This window comes from Salmo trutta, chromosome 17 (assembly GCF_901001165.1).
Source record: "Salmo trutta chromosome 17, fSalTru1.1, whole genome shotgun sequence".
Taxonomy (NCBI): Eukaryota; Metazoa; Chordata; class Actinopteri; order Salmoniformes; family Salmonidae; genus Salmo; species Salmo trutta.
Window position 1 is genome coordinate 17,532,735 of NC_042973.1, and position 24,601 is coordinate 17,557,335.

At 43.0% G+C, this 24,601-nt stretch overlaps 1 protein-coding gene across 1 annotated transcript; it reads right to left on the reverse strand.

Annotated features, from left to right (window-relative positions):
- Positions 1 to 5,247: 5,247 nt before the first annotated feature.
- Positions 5,248 to 13,928, reverse strand: LOC115151753 (lipoprotein lipase-like). Its single transcript, XM_029695959.1, has 10 exons — positions 13,664 to 13,928; positions 11,979 to 12,160; positions 11,494 to 11,673; positions 9,756 to 9,867; positions 9,100 to 9,333; positions 8,569 to 8,814; positions 7,444 to 7,564; positions 7,019 to 7,201; positions 6,730 to 6,837; positions 5,248 to 6,603 (listed from the first exon to the last, which is right to left on the reverse strand). Exons 1-10 carry the CDS (start codon positions 13,755 to 13,757, stop codon positions 6,552 to 6,554), a joined length of 1,512 nt encoding a protein of 503 aa, XP_029551819.1. The 5' UTR covers positions 13,758 to 13,928; the 3' UTR covers positions 5,248 to 6,551.
- Between the last annotated feature and the right edge of the window lie 10,673 nt (positions 13,929 to 24,601).

Consider the following 24,601-nt stretch of genomic DNA (forward strand, 5'->3'; position numbering starts at 1 on the left):
CAAACAATGTATACGAAACGCTTCAGTCTGGTTTTAGACCCCATCATAGCACTGAGACTGCACTTGTGAAGGTGGTAAATGACCTTTTAATGACGTCAGACCGAGGCTCTGCATCTGTCCTCATGCTCCTAGATCTTAGTGCCGCTTTTGATACCATCGATCACCACATTCTTTTGGAGAGATTGGAAACCCAAATTGGTCTACATGGACAAGTTCTGGCCTGGTTTAGATCTTATCTGTCGGAAAGATATCAGTTTGTCTCTGTGAATGGTTCGTCCTCTGACAAATCAATTGTAAATTTCGGTGTTCCTCAAGGTTCCGTTCTAGGACCACTATTGTTTTCACTATATATTTTACCTCTTGGGGATGTCATTCGAAAACATAATGTTAAATTTCACTGCTATGCGGACGACACACAGCTGTACATTTCAATGAAACATGGTGAAGCCCCAAAATTGCCCTCGCTAGAAGCCTGTGTTTCAGACATAAGGAAGTGGATGGCTGCAAATTTTCTACTTTTAAACTCGGACAAAACAGAGATGCTTGTCCTAGGTCCCAAGAAACAAAGAGATCTTCTGTTGAATCTGACAATTAATCTGGATGGTTGTACAGTCGTCTCAAATAAAACTGTGAAGGACCTCGGCGTTACTCTGGACCCTGATCTCTCTTTTGAAGAACATATCAAGACTGCTTCAAGGACAGCTTTTTTCCATCTACGTAACATTGCAAAAATCAGAAACTTTCTGTCCAAAAATGACGCAGAAAAATTAATCCATGCTTTTGTTACTTCTAGGCTCGACTACTGCAATGCTCTACTTTCCGGCTACCCGGATAAAGCACTAAACAAACTTCAGTTAGTGCTAAATACGGCTGCTAGAATCCTGACTAGAACCAAAAAATTTGATCATATTACTCCAGTGCTAGCCTCCCTACACTGGCTTCCTGTTAAGGCAAGGGCTGATTTCAAGGTTTTACTGCTAACCTACAAAGCATTACATGGGCTTGCTCCTACCTATCTTTCCGATTTGGTCCTGCCGTACATACCTACACGTACGCTACGGTCACAAGACGCAGGCCTCCTAATTGTCCCTAGAATTTCTAAGCAAACGGCTGGAGGTAGGGCTTTCTCCTATAGAGCTCCATTTTTATGGAATGGTCTGCCTACCCATGTGAGAGACGCAGACTCAGTCTCAACCTTTAAGTCTTTACTGAAGACTTATCTCTTCAGTAGGTCCTATGATTAAGTATAGTCTGGCCCAGGAGTGTGAAGGTGAACGGAAAGGCTGGAGCAACGAACCGCCCTTGCTGTCTCTGCCTTGTCGGTTCCCCTCTTCCCACTGGGATTCTCTGCCTCTAACCCTTTTACAGGGGCTGAGTCACTGACTTACTGGTGTTCTTCCATGCCGTCCATGGGAGGGGTGCGTCACTTGAGTAGGTTGAGCCACTGACGTGGTCTTCCTGTCTGGGTTGGCGCCCCCCCCCCCCCCCCCCTTTGGGTTGTGCCGTGGCGGACATCTTTGTGGGCTATACTCGGCCTTGTCTTCGGACGGTAAGTTGGTGGTTGTAGATATCCCTCTAGTGGTGTGGGGGCTGTGCTTTGGCAAAGTGGGTGGGGTTATATCCTGCCTGTTTGGCCCTGTCCGGGGGTATCATCGGATGGGGCCACAGTGTCTTCTGATCCCTCCTGTCTCAGCCTCCAGTATTTATGCTGCAGTAGTTTATGTGTCGGGGGGCTAGGGTCAGTCTGTTACATCTGGAGTATTCTCTTGTCTTATCCGGTGTCCTGTGTGAATGTAAATATGCTCTCTCTAATTCTCTCTTTCTCTCTTTCTCTCGGAGGACCTGAGCCCTAGGACCATGCCTCAGGACTACCTGGCATGATGACTCCTTGCTGTCCCCAGTCCACCTGGCCATGCTGCTGCTCCAGTTTCAACTGTTCTGCCTGCGGCTACGGAACCCTGACCTGTTCACCGGACGTGCTTGTTGCACCCTCGACAATTACTATGATTATTATTATTTGACCATGCTGGTCATTTACGAACATTTTAACATCTTGACCATGTTCTGTTATAATATCCACCCGGCACAGCCAGAAGAGGACTGGCCACCCCTCATAGCCTGGTTCCTCTCTAGGTTTCTTCCTAGGTTTTTGGCCTTTCTCAGGAGTTTTTCCTAGGGAGTTTTTCCCAGCCACCGTGCTTCTTTCACATGCATTGCTTGCTGTTTGGGGTTTTAGGCTGGGTTTCTGTACAGCACTTTGAGATTTCAGCTGATGTACGAAGGGCTATATAAATAAATTTGATTTGATTTGTTTAATGAGCCGCAGGTGTCAGATTAGTCACAATGAGACCACTGTGTGTTAAGCAGAGGCGTAATAACACTGTTATTACAACAGTAGCCATCCACATCAAACGATATTAGTGTTATTTCTCTTATGCTTGTTTGCAAATATTGATAATACCTGTGAATGACAACTGCCTCTATATTGACGGCACTAGGTTCAGCATGTGATCATATCAAGAGATTAAGAAAGCTTTTTTTGGTCAATTGTACTCAAGGTCCAACCGAAATTTGACTTCCGCTTTTAACCCAACCCCTCCTAAAGACACACATAGTGTACTTATAAAGTTTTGGAGAGGTGCGTGGGGCTGCCACACTGGACGCCAGGGGAGCTGTTGTTGTTTGAGTTAAGTGCCTTGCTCAAGGGCACAATGGCAGGCAATGGCATCTAGGGTTTGATACCAGATTCCAGTTGCCAGCTCACTTCCCGCCAGATTTTTCCCATCAGACCCGAGATTCGAACTGGCAACCCTCCGGCTGCTGGCTCGCCTCTAACCACTAGACTACCTGCCGACTATATGCTTATATAGTCAGTCTTGTAAATTATGTATTGCCAACAATTATTTTCCACTATTGAGTGATTTTATTTTTATTTCACCTTTAATTAACCAGGTAGGCAAGTTGAGAACAAGTTCTCATTTACAACTGCGACCTGGCCAAAATAAAGCAAGCCGTTTGACACATACAACAACACAGAGTTACACATGGAGTAAAACAAACATACAGTCAATAATATAGTAGAAAAATAAGTCTATATACAAAGTGAGCAAATGAGGTGAGATAAGGGAGGTACAGGCAAAAAAGGCCATGCTGGCGAAGTAAATACAATATAGCAAATAAAACACTGGAATGGTAGATTTGCAGTGGAAGAAAGTGCAAAGTAGAAATAGAAATAATGGGGCGCAAAGGAGCAAAATAAATAACTAAATACAGTAGGCAATGAGGTAGTTGTTTGGGCTAAATTATAGATGGGCTATGTACAGGTGCAGTAATCTGTGAGCTGCTCTGACAGCTGGTGCTTAAAGCTAGTGAGGGAGATAAGTGTTTCCAGTTTCAGAGATTTTTGTAGTTCGTTCCAGTCATTGGCAGCAGAGAACTGGAAGGAGAGGCGGCCGAAGGAGGAATTGGCTTTGGGGGTGACCAGGGAGATATACCTGCTGGAGCGCGTGCTACAGGTGGGTGCTGCTATGGTGACCAGCGAGCTGAGATAAGGGGGGACTTTACCTAGCAGGGTCTTGTAGATGACCTGGAGCCAGTGGGATTGGCGACGAGTATGAAGCGACGAGAGCGTACAGGTCGCAGTGGTGGGTAGTATATGGGGCTTTGGTGACAAAAAGGATGGCACTGTGATAGACTGCATCCAATTTATTGAGTAGGGTATTGGAGGCTATTTTATAAATGACATCGCCGAAGTCCAGGATCGGTAGGATGGTCAGTTTTACGAGGGTATGTTTGGCAGCATAAGTGAAAGATGCTTTGTTGCGAAATAGGAAGCCAATTCTACATTTAACTTTGGATTGGAGATGTTTGATGTGAGTCTGGAAGGAGAGTTTACAGTCTAACCAGACACCTAGGTATTTGTAGTTGTCCACATATTCTAAGTCAGAACCGTCCAGAGTAGTGATGCTGGACGGGCGGGCAGGTGCAGGCAGCGATCGGTTGAAGAGCATGCATTTAGTTTTACTTGTATTTAAGAGCAGTTGGAGGCCACGGAAGAAGAGTTGTATGGCATTGAAGCTTGTCTGGAGGGTAGTTAACAGAGTCCAAAGAAGGGCCAGAAGTATACAGAATGGTGTCGTCTGCGTAGAGGTGGATCAGAGACTCACCAGCAGCAAGAGCGACATCATTGTTGTATACAGAGAAAAGAGTCGGCCCAAGAATTGAACCCTGTGGCACCCCCATAGAGACTGCCAGAGGCCCGGACAACAGGCCCTCCGATTTGACACACTGAACTCTACCAGAGAAGTAGTTGGTGAACCAGGCGAGGCAATCATTTGAGAAAGCAAGGCTGTTGAGTCTGCCGACGAGGATGTGGTGATTGACAGTCGAAAGCCTTGGCCAGGTCAATGAATACGGCTGCACAGTATTGTTTCTTATCGATGGCGGTTAAGTTATCGTTTAGGACCGTGAGCGTGGCTGAGGTGCACCCATGACCAGCTCTGAAACCAGATTGCATAGCGGAGAAGGTGCGGTGGGATTCAAAATGGTCGGTAATCTGTTTATTGACTTGGCTTTCGAAGACTTTAGAGAGGCAGGGTAGGATAGATATAGGTCTGTAGCAGTTTGGGTCAAGAGTGTCTTCCTCTTTGAAGAGGGGGATGACCGCAGCTGCTTTCCAATCTTTGGGAATCTCAGATGACACGAAAGAGAGGTTGAATAGGCTAGTAATAGGGGTTGCAACAATTTCGGCAGATCATTTTAGAAAGAAAGGGTCCAGATTGTCTAGCCCGGCTGATTTGCAGGGGTCCAGATTTTGCAGCTCTTTCAGAACATCAGCTGACTGGATTTGGGAGAAGGAGAAATGGGGAAGGCTTGGGCGAGTTGTTGTGGGGGGTGCAGTGCTGTTGACCGGGGTAGGGGTAGCCAGGTGGAAAGCATGGCCAGCCGTAGAAAAATGCTTATTGAAATTCTCAATTATAGTGGATTTATCGGTGGTGACAGAGTTTCCCATCCTCAGTGCAGTGGGCAGCTGGGAGGAGGTGTTCTTATTCTCCAAGGACTTTACAGTGTCCCAGAACTTTTTGGAGTTCGTGTTGCAGGAAGCAAATGTTGACAGAGATTTGAATAATGTCCTAAGAATAGCTACATGTTGAATCTAGTCATGTTCTAGGGTTAGAATAAGATTTAAGGAATTCAAGAACACAATATGTAGATCAGGGGAGTAGTAAATCCAATAATACCCAGATGTATAATGTAGTCATTTTATTAAAGTATCATGATTTTCCTTCATACAGTGCACTGCATTTCAGTTCATAATTGTAAATGTACTCATTAGCTGGCATGGAGACCAATTTGATCAGTCTGTCCAAAGCCACACGTGTAAAATCACAAAGCTATAAAAACAAAGACAGCAATGGAAACTTGCCCAAATATATTACAGCTTAATATACAAATATATACAGGTACATTCAATAAATACAATATGAAACATTATGGCTATTATGTAGGGCTGTCCACCAATGTTTGCAAAGGCTCACAGATATGTTCTGTATTTAGTGTAGCATTTTGTTTGACCTTTCAAAAGGGCATGATTGACCAATAGAGTTAAGGTAATTGTTTCCACATCATTTTTGACCTATAAAGGAATTAATAGAAGTTTTCAGGAAATGCTATCTTCTGCTTGTGACCTCTATTCTTCTCAAGTCAAGTGGCAAATGAAATATTCATCTAAACACAACAATCCAGTTTGACTAGTTGTTGAATGATCAAATTGACTGACGTGGATTAACGCCCTTAAAGTGACCCGTGCCAAACACAATAACCAAATGCACACAAAGAACAAGCAGGGAATGAATCTACAACAACTCATATCGGGGCGGCAGGGTAGCCTAGTGGTTAGAGCGTTGGACTAGCAATCGAAAGGTTGCAAGTTCAAATCCCCGCGCTTTCAAGGCACAACTCTGTTGTTCTGCCCCTGAACTGTTCCTAGGCCGTCATTGAAAATTAGAATTTGTTCTTAACTGACCTGCCTAGTTAAATAAAAAAATATATAATGTATAACACTGATTGAAAAGCCATGTACACAGATCACTGTAATATTCAACTCAGTAGACAGTGTCACCATCTTTGGTCCCTGTGGTGGTGGCAGTTAGTGGTTTAGGTATGATGGCATTAGTGACATGACTATTATAGTGTGCATACCGAATGTGTCTAAAAGCAGAAGCTATGTCAATCTCTTTGAATCGGAACTATCCAGTATAGGGTTAGAAATACATTGATGTGATTTGTATACATGAACACAGATGAAGGATTACAAAGATAATGTAGCGATGTTAGACAAAGTCATAACCATAACACTCCATGATGACGGTTAATAGAAGAAAAAGCCCATAAACTGACTCCCAGCACAGTGGATAAAGTGATATAGATTGTGCTTGGGGATGGAAATGACAGAATGGAAGGCAGAAAACTACATGTCAGAGACTAACATCCCATATCTTCTCTCCAGCACGTTCTCCCTGGCTTCATCCAGACTGTATTCAAGTGCTGCTTCATGCAGTGTTCTTCTTGAAGAGGCTTCCCTGCATCTTGAGTCTGTGCATCCTAAAGATAAGAGAGAAGACAAAACAAAGTTCACAAAAGAACAGGGAAGTTCTGAATCCTTGGATATGATAGATTTTTATCCATTCAAAGTTTCACAAAGTTTCCAAAATGTTCTAGATTTCTTACGTTTTCTCTTTCCGGCTCATGTTGTCCTCTTTTGATTTGACAAAGACTGCGTCGTCTTTTCCTCTGACGAGGTAGGCAAACTCTCCATCTTTAGCGCTGAAGATCACCCTGGAGTCAGACAGTAAAGACTATCAGTAAAGCCTTCTGAAACATGTATCATACAACTTCAAAGACTGGCAATATGAAAGATGATGTGCAGTGTCAAAGATATTCAAATATGGTCCACAGTACTGTTGGGTTTTGATTGATTAATCTCATCAATTGGAATATTCAGTTCATCATTACTTACTTGGACTGAATCTCCCCGGCCTTGACACGCATTTTGCGGATGTGGAAGTTGCTGTTACCCCACCAGTCAGACCAGCTGAAGTAAGCGTCTTTCTCCCAACGCAGCTTGACCATAAGCAGCTCCCCGATGTCCACGTCGGTGGTCAGCAGGAAGGACACGGTGCTGTTAGTGTTCAGGAAGGGCCTGAGGGGTCACACACAGGTCAAAGGTTAGGGGGTCAGTTCACCTTCTGTACTGTATTCAGTACCCAGCTGAGGAGAGGCGACGAGATTATATTTCTGGGGTTAATTATGTCAGTGTATGATATTTGTAAGTTTGCATATGTTTAGAAATTATATCAAGCATTTCTGGACAACTAAGTATATAAAAAATAAATAATAATAATAATGATTTAAATATTTTCTTTAATATCAGACTATACGTACATGATGTAGGGAATGTCTGTCTTCTCATCATGGGTTCCGTACAGAGAGATTTTCATGGGCTGCTCAGTGTAGTCCAGTTTCTCGCTGCTGAAGAAATGCACCTTCACTTGGTAATGGAAAACTGTGGAAAGAATGACGGAGACCTTAATTTAGAACCATGCCACACACAGACGTCTGAAACCCTGAGTATGTTTGCCTATGCAAATACCTGCAGTGTGCCCAGTTGAGACACATTCTCCAACTGTTTGAAGTGTTTGTGGCATGTGGACATTATCCCATTACTGATGCCCACAGTTAAAGCTAAAGATCCTTATTCTGCTCCCACAGTACTGTAGTGCCTCCATGATTATGACCTGTCTTTACATACCCATATTATTGCTCTGCTTACTGCCATGACTAAGGGTGAATAAGGGAAGGAAAATGCTTAACTTCAGATTAAGCATTAATGAATAGAATTGGCATGTACAGTATCCTCTAACTTTCCACTGTAAGCAATCACGCGCAGTGGTGTCAAGTTACCAAACTACAGCCACTACTGAAATACTAATAGCCTCACTCTAATGTGACTTTCATGGCTTGCGCCATAAACCTTGTTTTATCCCCCCTGCTTGTTTTGGTTTGACCTTGATGCCACTAACGTATCAGATGAGTTAGACTGTGCCAATCCTACAATAGTGGGGTGAGGGGGGTGAAAAACGGACGCAGGCTGGACATATGTTATGGAATCTTTTATGGATAGGGAGTCAGGAGGGACTTGTGTAGACGTCAGTAGTCACACTGTTTGAACAGGGTTATCTAGTACTGGTACAGTATGTGCACTGGGGGCCCGTTGTACTAATGTAACATACATGGCCTGGTAAAGAGACTCAGTGTTCAGTTAAAGCTCTCAAGGCCAGCTTGAGCTAAGCCTAGCTCCATGCCACCACTACAGTAACTACATTCAGCCTTCTGGACCAATACATTGAGAATTTGGTAAAAAATGTACATCAAATCTTAACTTATGAAAATCTATTTTAGTGCCAGGGAATGAACCTTCTGTTGTGACAAAGATTAATCCAATTGTTCCTTTGTGCATGTGTGCTCTCTCATCCTTAAACAATTCCCCTACATCTCTCTCGCTCTTACGTTTGAAGGGCATCATCTCGCGGGTCTTGAGGTACATCTTGGTGCTCCGGGGCAGGCGGACCTTGTTGACGCCGTAGCCCACCTTGTTGCAACGGTTCTTGCGGCAGTTGAGACACATTCCCTTCATGAAGGCCTCCTTGGAGCTGCAGCGGTAGGCCATGCTCTGATGCTCTGCTGCGTTCACCAGCGAGTCGATGAACAGGTGGATGGAGCGCTCGTGGGAACACTTCACAATCTGGTCCATATCTACACAGGACCCACATAAAACAAGACCATTAGGACCATGATGACTGAATCACTGGCTGATTCTCTGATATACACCGGACTAACTGTGCGACCATGTCTGGGACATTTGCTAATTCAAACTTAAAGTTAAAGAAAAGTTAAGACATTGAAAATGACACTTTTAATGGAGTCAAAGTACCTGATGCAGCTATTCAAACGTCAAGAAACACGCCTCATGAAGATTTACTACACTGTAATAACAGAGTGTGATTATATTACATTGCAGTGTTAAATTACAGTACGTACTATGGATGCCTGTGGTGGCAATCATCATCATGGTGTTCTGAAGGTCACAGCCTGGCTGGAAGGTTCCTCCGTTGGGGTAGATGTCCACATGGCCCACCGGTCTCTGGATGCCGATGCTGCGGTCTGGGGAGCCCCGGGTGTTGGTGTGCAGAACGTCCACGAAGAGAGCATCATCAGGGGACAGGGTGCTCTGGGTGTCAGCGTGCTCAAAGGTCGGGCCAGCTGGGTCCAAACCTGGGAGACGGATGGAAGGAGAGAGAAGGGGGAAGTAGAGAGAGAGAGGGGGAGAGAACAGTCACAGTCCATCTGTAATACTGTACATGAGAACATGCAGGCAAAAGCCTCAGTGTGCTTCCAGCACTGAAGTAAAGCCACAACGTACTCAATGGATGTGATTATGGTGTTTAATGGTCTGCTGCCTCCAGGGCCTGATCTGGTTTAGGGATAAATATGTTAATATTCTAAGCAGGTCAAAGAGATTTCATAGTTGAGTAAACTTTATGGAGACAAATTCAGGGACTATTGAGGCTAAATTCATTGAGATAGATCTTGCATATGTAGGCCTATGCATCTATGTTTGCATCCATGGTACATGTAGTGACAGACTGATAGGCAAACAGTAAAACCTCTTCAGCAGAGAAGGACTGTCTGCTCACCTGTGATCCTGCTGACTTTGTGGTTGGTGAGGAGACCGGCGATGCCGGCTACATGAGCCCCCAGACTGTATCCCAGCAGATGTATCCTCTCCCAGGGGTAGTCCAGTGTTTTCTGACAAGGGGGGAAAGCAAACATGGTTTATTCCTATTTCCTAAACTGTGTGTTGTGACTGTGTAAAGACTTAGCTGTAAAACCTCTTATGCCATGGTTATGCGATGCTAACACCCTTTCAAGTACATTCTGTTCCGTCAGTTATACCGTCCGCTTTCACATGTAACCATTTCAGGCGGCGTATCATACCAATGTGTCCTCCCTCGCCCTAAAGTATTTTTCTAGCAGAGGATATGCTTCACTAGCTCCACGTGCCGCTTCTATCAATGATGTGCTGTGTAATGATGCGGATCAACAACATGGCAGTAAAAAGCCTTTATGAGGCATACTAAATCAGAACCAGGAGGAAAACACATCCACAACTATGACTTCTAAAACATTGCATCACCAGTAATATACAGTATACTGAACAAAAACATAAACGCAACACGCGTTCATTTCACAGATTTTACTGAGTTACAGTTCATATAAGGAAATCCGTCATTTGAAATACATTTATTAGGGCCTAATCTATGGATTTCACATCACTGGGAATACAGATATGCATCTGTTGGTCACAGATATCTTTTAAAAAAAATTCCTCACAATGGGCCTTAGGATCTCCTCACAGTATCTTTGTGCATTTAAATTGCCATCGATAAAATGCAATTGTGTCATTGTCCGTAGCTTATGCCTGCCCATACTACAAACCCACCGCCACCATGGGGCACTCTGTTCACAACGTTGTCGTCAGTAAACCACTTGCCCAGATGACTCCATACATGTGTTCTGCGGTTGTGAGGCCAGTTGGACGTACCGCCAAATTCTCTAAAACGATGATGGAGGTGGCTTACGGTAGAGAAATGAACATTACATTTTCTGGCAACAGCACTGGTGGACATTCCTGTAGTCAGCATGCTAATTCCACGTGACAAAACTGCACATTTTAGAGTGGCATTTTATTGTCCCCAGCACAAGGTGCACCTGTGTAAGGATCATGCTGTTTCTTGATATGCCAAACCTGTCAGGGGGATGGATTAACTCCGCAAACGAGAAATGCTCACTAACATGGATGTAAACAAATTTGTGCACAACCTTTTAGAGAAATACGCTTTTTGAGACTATGGAACATTTCTGGGATATTTTATTTAAGCTCATGAAACATGGGATAAACACTTTACATGCTGCGTTTATATTTTTTGTTCAGTGTATTTTTAATAACTAGATCGATTCCAAACTTCAGATGCAACTTTTGTTCAACTCACCCATTTACACTACTGCCTGAAAGTCTGATCTCAAGTTAGAAATCAGGCCATTTTGTGAAGCTTATATTTAAGCAATAAGGGCTGAGGGGGTGTTGACCAATATACCACGGCTAAGGGCAGTCCTTAGCACGACGCAACGCTGAGTGCCTGGATACAGCCCTTAGCCGTGGTATATTACCAATGCCTTACTACCATTGCCAGGTACCTTATTGCTATTATAAACTGGTTACCAATGTAATTAGAGCTTTAAAAACATGTTTTGTCATAACCGTGGTATACAGTCTGATATACCACGGTTTTCGGCCAATCAGCATTCAGGCTCGAACCACCCAGTTAATATTATATTCTTTCCTGTGTATACAGTGACCTTGAGATCACTTACCTGCAGCCAGTTGACAAACTTGGCCACGTCTCTGCCCACCAGCTTGGTGTAAGCGGCGGAGGTAGGATAATGCTGCTGGGCCCGGGTCAGCCAGTCCACCACGATAACGTTGGCCTTGGGCTCCCTCTCATACAGCGCTGTCACCAGCTTAGGGACCCAGCTCTCAAACAGCCCTGTGACCTGGAGGAGACACAGTTCTGGGGTCAGTGGCTGGCGTGACCCACTGTGGCCCTATCCCCCATTGTCTGCTCACTACACTGATTGAAGACCAGCCAAGTGTCAGCACTTTAACACATGAATGAGCACTGGAGCGTTATAACTAGGGACAGCGGGAGGCTTCTCATCATGCATCTAGTTATCATTGCTGAATCTATTTTTAGGGAGTTATTTCGGTCATAATATAAACAATACAGCTTATTCAAATGATGGTAAACAATTTATGCTTTAGTGGTAATCAATCATAATAGAATGTCAAAGCTATTTACCGTCCATCCATGAATAACCACGAACGTCTGAGTCTCAGAGTTGAATTCACACTTTGGGATGGTTAAGGGCTGGCCAGGAACAATGTAGCACAGGTCATCATCTGGTACCTCAGCGGTTCTCAGGGAGAACTTGGATACAATGTCAGTGTAGTCCTCAAGCCATTCAGTAGAGTTGTTGTTACCTGCATAGAGTGATGTTTTTTACTTTTTTTTGTCATTTAGCAGGCACTCTTATCTAGAGCAATTTACAGGACAAATTAGTGTTAAGTGCCTTGCTCAACGGCACATTGACAGATTTGTCAACTAGTCGGCTCAGGGATTCACACCAGCGACCTTTTGGTTACTTGCCTAATGCTCTTAACTGCTACACTACCTGCCGCCCGCTTTACTACTAGTGCATAATCTTAGCACTTTAAACAAAAATCCTGTTATAATAGCATACAGGTTACTATTATGCAAAATGCAGGGGCGTCAAGAGTCTATAGGTATCTGCCTCATTCATTATACTATTGTTTACATTTTCAACCAGATACATATTGAAACTCAGTCTAGATGTCCTATTAGTGAAGAGTTTGTCATAATCATGATTGCACAAGGCAGTCACTAGAAATTCAAACCCTTTACCACTACCAAAAAAGTATTTCTGATTTGCATGACAAATCAAATCCAGCATCAATTTGTAAGTCGCTCTGGATAAGAGCGTCTGCTAAATGACTTAAATGTAAATGTAAATCTACAATTTCTTTACAAGGAAACAAATTCCAGTATTTTTTATTGGATCTTTCAAGTGGTGACAATTGAGCTTTTTTATATTCACACACTGACTATCTTGGAAGAAAATAATTACAAAAACACAATCTGCAGAATCTATCAGTTTATCAATTGGTATAATCTAGTCCAATTAATAGCATGATAAAATATATCATGAAACGTTTTAACAGTCAAGTGTCGCCCCCTTTTGCCACTTGCATTTCTACCAACCAAACATTCATTCATGATTCCACATTTTCTAGTAATGCTATTTCACACAAAACAAATCACAAATAAGCGACTATAATGTAGTATAGTTATTTTGCATTAAAAAATGCTAACGTATTTTAGTTCTCAAAGAATTGTTGTAATTGCACTTGAATTTGCTAATAATTATTTGCCATGAAAATGCCTCATTTTATTTCTGATCCAATTTTTGTTGTTGTTGCAATGGTTGGAAAGAGCTCCCACTGCGCACCCTAAACAAAAGATACCTGAGGAGTGGGGTAGGTAGGCCTGACAACTTTATAAACTATTTTCTGGGTTACTATGGGTCAGTTGGAGATGGCTGCACCAATTATGCTCCTTCCAGGTGGCTTGAGTGTTTATTTTATGGGAGAAATTCAACTAAGAGCGGACTTGGACCAGAAATCAGCCCTGGCATTTCTAACACACCAGACCATTATTTTTCTTTAGGCCCCCACACTGGACCATTTTTTCCTTGAGGAACCCATTATTAGCAAAATAATTATACTTTTGTGCAAAAAAACTAGTTAGACAGGCCCACTGGACAAAAAAAACTTGACCAACCCATCTGGCATTTACCCATAATGCCAGATGGCTAGTCAGCCCCCAGGAAAAGAATGTCTTTATTTAACCTCTCTCTAACAAAGCCAAAGTCAGCTCTACAAACAGGAGACATATCCCTTACTTACCAAAAAGTGTTTGTTCTGGTGTACTTGAAAAAGATGCACAGATATTTGCAAGAATTATCCAAACGGTGACCAAATAGGTATTTTCTTTTCCCATATTATTGTTGATCTAGAGGTTTCTCTGTCAAGTCCCGAATGAAAAGTTCCTTAAAAATTGGTTTAGGAGTAGTAGATCCAATTGTATAAGTCAGTAGGATCACCGCTCCGGTTAAAAACGGTGGTCTGACTGTGATCAGAGAGTAAACTTTCTTACGAAGTCTGCCACAATTGCCGCCCCATGTTGTCTTTATGAGAGGCTCATTTGAATAGACAAACTCCATTGGTCTGAAATGAGTGGGCTGGTTCCAAATGCAAAATTGCAACAAAAATTATTCGCAACTCTGTGCCTTCACCAATGCGCATTAAATATGGAAATGTTATATTTCTGTTCTATAGTCCTCAATTGTAATCGTTCATTTCAGAATAATATCTTGTCATGGTTAAAATATGTTCACCAAATTGATTTACTTGCTATTTCTTTAGAGATTCAATGCTTTAGCCTAATTCGTTTTAAAACTTTTATCAAGATATATTTTCGTAAAATAAAAAAGAAAACAACTTTTATTTATCAGAAATGGGCTTCTATAGGTGTGTGAGCTATGCAGTCTCCACAATCTCATGCTCCAGTTTTACGCTCTTTTGTGATTCAGGCCTACCAGACACAATGCAGCAAACTGGAGTGTTTCATAAAACACATGTGCCTTGATAAAATGTCCTTTGAGAAGAACCAGTGACATCGTTTTAAGTAACAATGCGTTTTTCCCCGGAATATTTATGAATCGTAAAATATGTTTGTCCAATTATATCTCGATCTATCTCTATATAGCGAAAGGTTATACGTTTCGTGTGTAGGATTCTGCTAAATGCAGAGACACTGTTGGGGCTGAAAGAACTTGCCTACTAATATTTATTCAATAAAATGTGTCAATATCATTTGAAATGTACTTGCATAATGTCATATTTGTGGCATGCTATAACTCGTTTAAATCCTTTATAAAATATATCGTACAACTAAACCGTTAGGCCTAATAGGCTATACTTTAAAACGCGAAAACATGTTGCATTGATCTTACAGGGATTACAGAATTGATGTGTGGCATAAAAGTATACCTCAGCCATCCCCTGGGACAACAATACACTCTTGGCACTTGCCTTTACTGAGAACGTCGTGGTGGACACCAGATTCCCATGTGAAGGAGAAGGGCAATGGGCGTGTTGTGTAAGCAAGCCCCTTCTCTCATTGGTCGATCAGCTGAATTTGGAAACAATGACAAATCTCGATTGACTCACAAATGATACAAGACTGTCTCACAGTGTCTTGTGAGTGTGCCTGCATACCAGATCTATGTGGAAATTCAGAAGGACATATTTCAATGCGTTATGTTAATTTATGCAGTACTAAACTCCATAAAGCAGTCTCTTCCCACTGTGCACACTGGTTGAATCAACCTTGTTTTCATGTCATTTCAATGACATAACTTGTACCAACATGGAATAGACATTGAATTGATGTCTGTGCCCACTGTGTTGGCATACTCCAATAAATAACTCATTTAATTGGACTATGAAGATGTTTAAAACACAATTCATATACGTTGGCAGCTGAACAGTTTTAAGGTTCTATTAACTTTAATATTTTTTGCATGCAGCACAAAATAAATTGTGAGATTGAAATGACACTGGGGGAGAGGCAGTGGTGTGGGTGGGAAATTAGTGTGACCAGTATGACTGGTGTTATGAACAGAGAGTATATAACTCATGTCTGGACAGAGAGTGATGCATGTCAATTGTCTTCTCCTCCACATTTGTCTGGTACATCAGGCAAAACATATTAACTTGAGGGTCAACTTGACATAACTTGATGAGAGAACAATAACATGTACTGTTTGATTGTATATAATGTCATATTATTGATCTATAGCCTGTCCACTGAATAGAGAACATGTCAAACCTGGATCTCACTCTGGAGAAATATTGTTTCACTAAATCTTAGAATCTGTAGGAAAAAAATGCCATAAAATAGATTAAACCCGCAGTCAGAGGAGCATGTTTGAACATGTACAGTACTATTTATCAGGGAGGCTTTGTGCTTTGCCCTCGCTATAAAGTACCCACATATGAATCTGACTTGACCTTTAGGGAGGATCTGTGTATCTAATGTGTACAGTAACTTATACAGACAGGGCCGGCCCAAGGCATAAGTGAGATAAGTGACCGCTTAGGGCCCCGTAGAGCAAGGCCCCAGACCCAGGGCCCCAGACCCAAAAATAAATGCATTTTCAACTTACTGTTGAGCTATAAAAGCAGAATACACAAGGTGCAATTTGGTTGTGCATAAGCTCACATCTGTTGTTCTCTTGTTATGGCAGTTACTGACAGTCACTCAATTGGCCCATGTCAGCAAAACATTTCTAGATTGGTAAATTATTATAGCCAGCTATCTAAACTTGTAGTAATCATGGTCAAATGACCTACCAGGCACACAGGGCACTTGCCCAGGGGCAAGGTGAAAAATGGGCCGATGTTCACTTGAGCAAGGCATTTAACCCTAATTGCTCCAGGGTTGCTGTTGATAATGGCATACCCTGGCCGTGACCCCACTGTTCGAGGAATAAAGGACATGGCATAACTCATGGAAAAATTTGTAGAATTGAAGGAAATTAGCGATAAAACTGCATTTTTCGCTCTGCCCCATGACAAAATGAGTAGAATTGCATAAAATATTTAATAAAATTGCTAAATCTTCTCTCCACCCCATGACAAAATCTGTAGAATTTGCAGCAAACTTGTTTTAAAACTTTTATTCTCTCTGCTTTTAAAAGTGGGGCCACTAAAATGTTTTGCCCATGAGGTGCTTAGAGCCCCAAAAAGGTTAGGACTGGCCCTGTATACAGATCACCTTATGTAACCAGTAAAACTGAGATTTGTGGAGAAATATCAACTCTGTACTTAGGAATGCATATTGTATTTAGATGTGCCATTTTCCGAGTGCAAATACAGCATTGCTGGCCAAATATAAACCACTGATAAACTACACTTTTTCTGGTAATCATTCAATAAGCTTTCTCATTACAAATATAGCACACTGTTTCTTTGAATTTTCTCTGGTTATGTGCATGACTAACTAAGGGGATTGATGCTTAGGGCTACCAATGTGCCCAACCCAGTGTTTAAGATGGGAGTGATGCCTAGCCTTGATCTGTGAGGTCTAACCCACTGAAGACACATTGTAATTAAGGAGAAGGATGCCTATTGGCTGTGCTCCCCCTATATCTCCCTAATCTCAGACAGACTATCCACTGTGGTTGTCATCTTTGCCCAAGGGGAAGCATATTGATAGAAGATAAGGCAGAAATGTAAGCATGACTGTGCAATACACAATACACTCCTCTGGGCTTTCCTGACAACACTGAGGATAAGTCTACTTGTGTCTTCATTGGTATGATTAACATGGAGACCCACATTTCCCAACAACCACTTCAGAGAGGATAAATAATGGCAGTCACACCATGTGGAGACAGCTGGATAGAGGAAGATATATTTATTTATTTTCCCTTTTGTACTTGAACTATTTACACATCGCTACAACACTGTATATAGACATAATATGCCATTTGAAATGTCTTTATTCTTTTGGACCTTGTGTGAGCGTAATATTTACTGTTCACTTTTTATTGTTTATTTCACTTTTGTTTATCCATTTCAGTTGCTTTGGCAATGTAAACATATGTTTTCCATGCCAATAAAGCCCCTTGAATTGAATTGAATTGACAGAGACACAGAGAGAGCGAGAGAGAAAGAACAGACAGGAAGGCAGACAGACAGAGACATACAGGCAAGCAAACAGACAGAGAACCAAGCAGCCAGCCAGCCAGATATATAGCCAAGCAGTCAGACAAACATAGTGCCAGATAGCTGGGGGCGTATTGGAGTCTGTACAGGTCTAATATCAAAGTTTGGTGTCATGCAGTCCTTTGTCTCTTATTAGCTTGGCTTTGACCGTGAGTTCTGCTGAGGAAATTAAAAGCTCACTGTGAGTTCACAGCATCTGGGCAAAACAGATCAATTTCCTGTCCGTTTGTGTCCAAAAAGCCGGACATCCAGAATAGAGCAAATAGTTCTCTTTGCATGCATGAAAACAGCATGCGTGACCTACAACAACAAACATGACCATTCTGTGACATTGTTCTGTATGGTTCGACTGCAGCCATGGCCGTGCTAGAAACTCCAGTCTAAAAAGCCTGCAGCTCTGTCTAGGAGGTCAACGAGCTATGTCAGCATTAATTACTAACATTTACATTAGTAATAAATACTTAATTATAAACATTTATATGTAGTGAATACTGCTCCATCTGGTCTCCTCTCTCTCTCTGCACCACACAAACGCGCATAGGTCCTCCAGCTGAGTTTGCAGTCAGTCCATTGTTTATAAGAACCGTTCCACCCTCTTCAAACGAGCCATATGCATAAAATACCCCACTGCCAAGGTGTCCAGCATCCTCATGCCAAACCCCCATCAGATTACTCACAGATTGGATACGCTGTGGGAAAACTGTAAACAAGTAAAAACTTGTCTTAATTACTTAGCACGATGAAACACAAATACGTTTCAGGAGGAAGCCAGTAGGAAGGAGTGTACAGCACTGTTTGGCTGCAGGACTTTGGTTTCCACATGAAGGGACTGTACTCTATCTATTCTTTGCTTTAGCTGTGGGCGAAGCTGTACGTCCATGCCCTTTGGTCTTATGCTGTGTAATAAATAAACTGTCTGTGATGTACTGCAGTGGATTCAGCATTTCTCCACACTACACTCTTAGAAAAAAAGATTTCCAAAAGAGTTCTTCGGCTGTCCCCATAGGAGAACCCTTTTTGGTTCCAGGTAGAAAGATGTTGGGTTCCATGTAGAACCCTCTACATTAAACAGCACAGCCTACATTAAACCTGCCACCTCACCCCAGCCCCCCCGACCCGTATATCCATCTGCCAGGGACCCCTGCCTGCCTGTCCTAGTATGGCACAACACCAAAACATGTTGGGCCTCTGCCCTGGACCTTGACCTTGAACGAGGGAGGGAGGGTAGAGGAGAGGGACTCTTACAGTAGAAATCCCTGCACAAAACAGTGAGGTTTGATTGCTGAGTGAAAATGGTCATATAACATAATTGTTTTGCAGATGTGTCCTGCATACTGATTTCTTAACCTGAAAGTGGGTTTGTAGTATTTCCAGCCGCTCTCCGTATCACCATGACCAAGACACAATAGGAAAAGATTGAGGTGCTGCTAAAGGCCTTGAGACCAGCCCAGCTGAGTTGGAATGAAAAAAACGCAAGTCACCATTTAAACCAGGGGTGTCGAACTCATACCATGTGTCTGCACGTTTTTTTTCCTTCTTTCAATTAAGACCTAGACAACCAAGTGAGGGGAGTTACTTACTAATTAGTGGCCTTATTTCATAAATCAAGTACAAGGGAGGAGTGAAAACCCACAGACCCTCAGTGCTTTATAACAACCCCCGTGGCTTATTTCAGTGGGACATAGAGCTCGCCAGCTTGTAGTCCTAAAATCCGGAAATCAGTTACTTCTGGTTCGTTCAGCCATCCCTATGGGCAAAATGAATGGGGAAATACGTTTTGTTCTATGAGATAATATCGGTCAATAAACATGACCTTTATGAATTGTGAAGCATTTATGTGGAGAAACATTGGAGCGAGAAAGAAAGAAAGAAAGAAAATGCCTCTCCTATTTCTTCCCTCCGCCCTGACATGACATGAAGGAAATGACCATGGCCTGTCCTCAGGCTGTGTGCTGTATGGAGGCTGAGTGACACCGTGTGTGTGTGTGTGTGTGTGTGTGTGTGTGTGTGTGTGTGTGTGTGTGTGTGTGTGTGTGTGTGTGTGTGTGTGTGTGTGTGTGTGTGTGTGTGTGTGTGTGTGTGTGTATGTATATATATATGCGCACGTGTGTGCAAATCATTAAAATCCAGACCGAAAATATTTACACAAGAAGCAACCTAATATCACACACAGTCCAACTCTCAGTCATTTAGTAAGTTCACCATTCTGCCATATATATATATATATATATATATATATATATATATATATATATATATATATATATATATATATATATACACACATGTGTGTGTGTATAAGTCTCTAAATGTATGGTTTCCCCTTTATAGTATAGGAAGAGTAGGTAAAGTGCAGGGACATTGAGCCTTGCAGGGGGGAACCAGTTTGGCCTCTAATAAGAACCAGACTGCTCTGTAAGTCCACTCCGCCTCATCCTCATTCCACTTACACAATGTAAACCAGTGCTGTAAAACAGTGGTGTAAACCAGTGATGTAAACCAGTGATGTGTTCAGTCCACCGTGAGCTGAATGAACAGACTTTAGGAGTTAGTTATGGCTGGTGAGACAACTACAGTATAGCTGCAGTTATATAGGTGAAACCTTATTCTACAATCTACATGCCGATGTCCGCTACCTCCCCCACTCAGTTTCCGTCTTGGTATATCATCCCCCCGACGCACACGCACGCACGCACGCACACGCACACGCACACGCACACACACACGCACACACACACACACACACACACACACACACACACACACACACATTCTTAGAAAGGGGAAACGTATGTGCTGAATGCCACATCTGTTTTGCCACATGTGTTCCCTCTGTGTAGGAGACATGCCTTCGTAACTGGTATAAAACAAAGAGGGACTTCATGAGGGCAAAGGTACTCCATGTCCTTTTACTAAAACTCATCTCAATTTTATAGATCCCAGGGCAGTGTTTCCCACATTCCCACACGTCTCAGTGCTCAGGTCCTATACAACTCCACTTGTATAGGACCACTCCACTGTCTGTTTTAAACTGTCACTGGAAGTCATAAGCATTACTGTAAAACTAGCACCTATGCTGCTCAAGTCAGTTTAGGCGTGAAAGTGCTAATGTTTTAATTTGCCCTAATTTAATTAGTGTGTGTGTGTGTGTGTGTGTGTGTGTGTGTGTGTGTGTGTGTGTGTGTGTGTGTGTGTGTGTGTGTGTGTGTGTGTGTGTGTGTGTGTGTGTGTGTGTGTGCGCTGTCTGTGTGTAAGAGGAATTGCTGTCAGTCAGTTATGTGGGGAATGGAGAGTGACCCACCAGGATAATGTATCTTGTGTACACCCAGGAAGCTGACTGGCCATGGAATCCATCTCAGGCAGCTCCAGCCAGCAGACTCCATGCACAGCAGCCAGTCAGCCAGCGTCCACTGTGAAACAACATTTCACAACTCATCACATCTACCCATCCTCCCAGGCCCAGGGGACAGAGGCATGCCAACCCTGCACTCAGCTAACCCATTTCACAATGGGGCAATTCCATGCCAGGATGGCCCAAAGTTATTTGATATCATATCCATGATGTTGTGGATTTTCCTGAAATGAATTCCCTTACAAGGTCCTTTGGGGAAAGGGTGGTTGGCATACCTTTTGAAATCTGTATCCAAAATAATTCTTGAGAAATAACTAGTTAAAGTTGTGACATTTTGTTTTTACCTAAACACTGACTACAACGATGAGTCTGTAGATGCTACAAAGCCAGTAGTGATGTAATCTGAAACCTTACCGTGGGTTCTGAAATATGAGTGTTTAGATTTAAGAATACAAGTTATTTATATTAATTTTGGGATAGTAAAAAGTATAAACCTAAATATCTCAAAAGTAGTCTTTTAGATGTTATTCTTTTTGAGACATTTTGTTTTAAACAATGTACTATGTAAGTCCATCAAATTTCCAGAGCGGGCTGTTTTCTACTTTTGAAGTTATGAGCACCACCAACACATGGATTCAATGGGAACTCCATCTGCTGGTGATTTGCTGAATGTGCAATTCACATTCACAATGGCAGTGATTGATAAATGGCCTATAATGTAAACTTCAATGTATAAAATGGGTCGTATCTTAAAAAGTACCAGAAAGATCATTCTGGAAATTTGAGGTGTTTTAAGAGTATACTGTTCCAAACAATATGTCTGAAAATAAACTAAATCAAAAATGGTACCTTTGAGATATTTAAGTTAATATGACAGGTTTTTATTTTATTCTCCTTTTTCGTGACATCCAATTGGTAGTTACAATCTTGTCCCATCGCCATAACTCCCGTGTGGACTCGGGAGAGGCGAAGGTCGAGAGCCATGCATCCTCTGAAACACGACCTCGCCAAGCCGCACTGCTTCTTGACGCACTGCTGGCTTAACCCAGAAGCCAGCCACACCGATGTGTCGGAGGAAACACCATACAGCTGGTAACCAAAGCCAGCGTGCATGCGCCCAGCCGCCACAAGGAGTCGCTAGAGCGCGATGGGACAAGGACATCCAGCCGGCCAAACCCTCCCCTAACCTGGAAGATGCTGGGCCAATTGTGCTCCGCCTCATAGGTCTCCCAGTCGCGGCCGGCTGCGACACAGCCCGAGAGAGTTAAAAAGTACAAAAAAATAGCAAAAAAGGAAATAATGACAATAACGAGACTATACACATTGGAGTACCGGTACAGGTGAATGTGCAGAGGTACGAGGTAGTTGAAGTAATACAGGTAAGGGTAAAAGTCACTAGGCAATCAGGATTGATAATAAACAGAGTAGCAGCAGCGTATGTGAAGTGTGAAAGTGTGTCTATGTGTGTGTGTAGCGTCAATATGCATGTGTGTGTGTTTCGTGTGTGTGTGAGCGTATGTACTGTGTGTATGTGTCTGTGTGTGTGTGTGTGTGTTGGAGTGTTTGTGTAGTATGTGTGAGTATGTGGGTAGAGTCCAGTGAGTTGATGATGCAAGACAGTCAGTGCAAATAAAAAAGGAGGTCAATGCAAATAGTCAGGGTAGCCAAATGATTATCTGTTCAGCAGTCTCATGAGTTGGGGGTAGAAGCTGTTCAGGAGCCTTTTGGTCCCAGACTTGAACAGTTTACGACTTGGGTGACTGGAGACCCTCTGTAGCGCCTTACGGTTGGATGCCAAGCAGTTACCATAACAAGCAGTGATGCAGCCAGTCAAGATGCTCTTAATGGTGCAGCTGTATAACTTTTTGAGGATCTGGGGTCCATGACAAATCTTTTCAGCCTCCTGAAGTGGAAGAGGCATTGTTGTGCCCTCTTCACGACTGTGTTGGTGTGTTTAGACCATGATAGGTCCTTAGTGATGTGGACACGAGGAACTTGAAGCTCTCAACCCACTCCATTACAGCCGCGTTGTGCTTGGCCCTCCGTTTCCTGTAGTCCATGATCATCTACTTTGTCTTGCTGACGTTGAGGGTAAGGTTGTTGTCCTGGCACCACACTGCCAGGTCTCTGACCTCCCTATAGGATGTCACATTGTCATCGGTGATCAGGCCTACCAAAGTCGTCTCGTTGGCAACTTAATGACGGTATTGGAGTTGTGCGCGGCCATGCAATCATGGGTGAACAGGGAGTACAGGATGGGACTAAGCACGCACCCCTGAGGGCCCCGTGTTGAGGGTCAGCGAATGTGTTGTTGCCTACCCTCGCCACCTGGGGCGGCCCGTCAGGAAGTGCAGGAACCAGTTACAGAGGGTGGTGTTCAGTCCCAAGGTCCTTAGCTTAGTGATGGACGTGGAGGGCACTATGGTGTTGAACGATGAGCTGTAGTCAATGAACAGCATTCTCACCTTTTCTCCAAGTGGGAAAGGGCAGTGTGGAGTGCAAAAGAGATTGCACCATCTGTGGATCTGTTGGTGCGGTATGCAAATTGGAGTGGGTCCAGGGTATCTGGGATGATGGTGTTGATGTGAGCCATGACCAGCCTTTCAAAGCATTTCATGGCTACAGATGTGAGTGCTATGGGGCGATAGTCTTTTAGACAGGTTACCATGGCATAAGGGACTATGGTGGTCTGCTTGAAACATTTAGGTATTACAGACTAGGTCAGGAAGAGGTTGAAAATGTCAGTGAAGACACTTACCAACTGGTCAGCACATGCTCTGAGTATGCGTCCTGGTAATCTGTCTGGCCCTGCAACCTTGTGAATGTTTACTTGTTTAAAGGTCTTGCTGACGTCGGCTACGGAGAGTGTGATCACACAGTCTAGCCTTGAAGGGAGCATAGAAGGCATTTAGCTCATCTGGTAGGCTCGCATCACTGGGCAGCTTGTGGCTGGGTTTCCCTTTGTAATCCTTGATAGTTTGCAAGCCCTGCCACATCCGACGAGTGTCAAAGCCGGTGTAGTAGGATTTGATCTTAGTCCTGTATTGACGCTTGCCTATTTGATGGTTCGTCGGAGAGCGTAGCGGGATTTCTTATATTTTATAAGCATCCGGATTAGCATCCCACTCCTTGAAAGTGGCAGCTCTAGCCTTTAGCTAGCCTTTAGCTCCTGTAATCCATGGCTTCTGGTTGGGACATATACGTACAGTCACTGTGGCGACAACGTCGATGCACTATTAATGAAGCCAGTTACTGGTGTGGTAAACTCATCAATGCCTTCGGATTAATCGGATGGAACATATTCCAGTCTGTGCCAGTCTAGCGAAACAGTGCTGTAGCTTAGTATCCGCTTCATTGGATCACTTCCATATTGAGCGCGTCACTGGTATTTCATGTTTGAGTTTTTGCTTGTAAGCAGGAATCAGGAGGATAGAGTTATGGCCAGATTTGTATGTGGAGTAAAGGTGATCTATAGTTTTTTCGCCTCTAGTTGTACAGATGATATGCTGGTATAAATGAGGTGAGATGGATTTCAGTTTTCCTGCATTAAAATCACTGGCCACTAGGAGCGCCACCTCTGGGTGAGCATTTTCTGGTTTTCTTATGGCCCTATACAGCTCATTGAGAGGTCTTACTGCCAGCATTAGTTTGTGGTGTTAAGTAGATAGCTACGAAAAATATAGATAAAAACTCTCTTG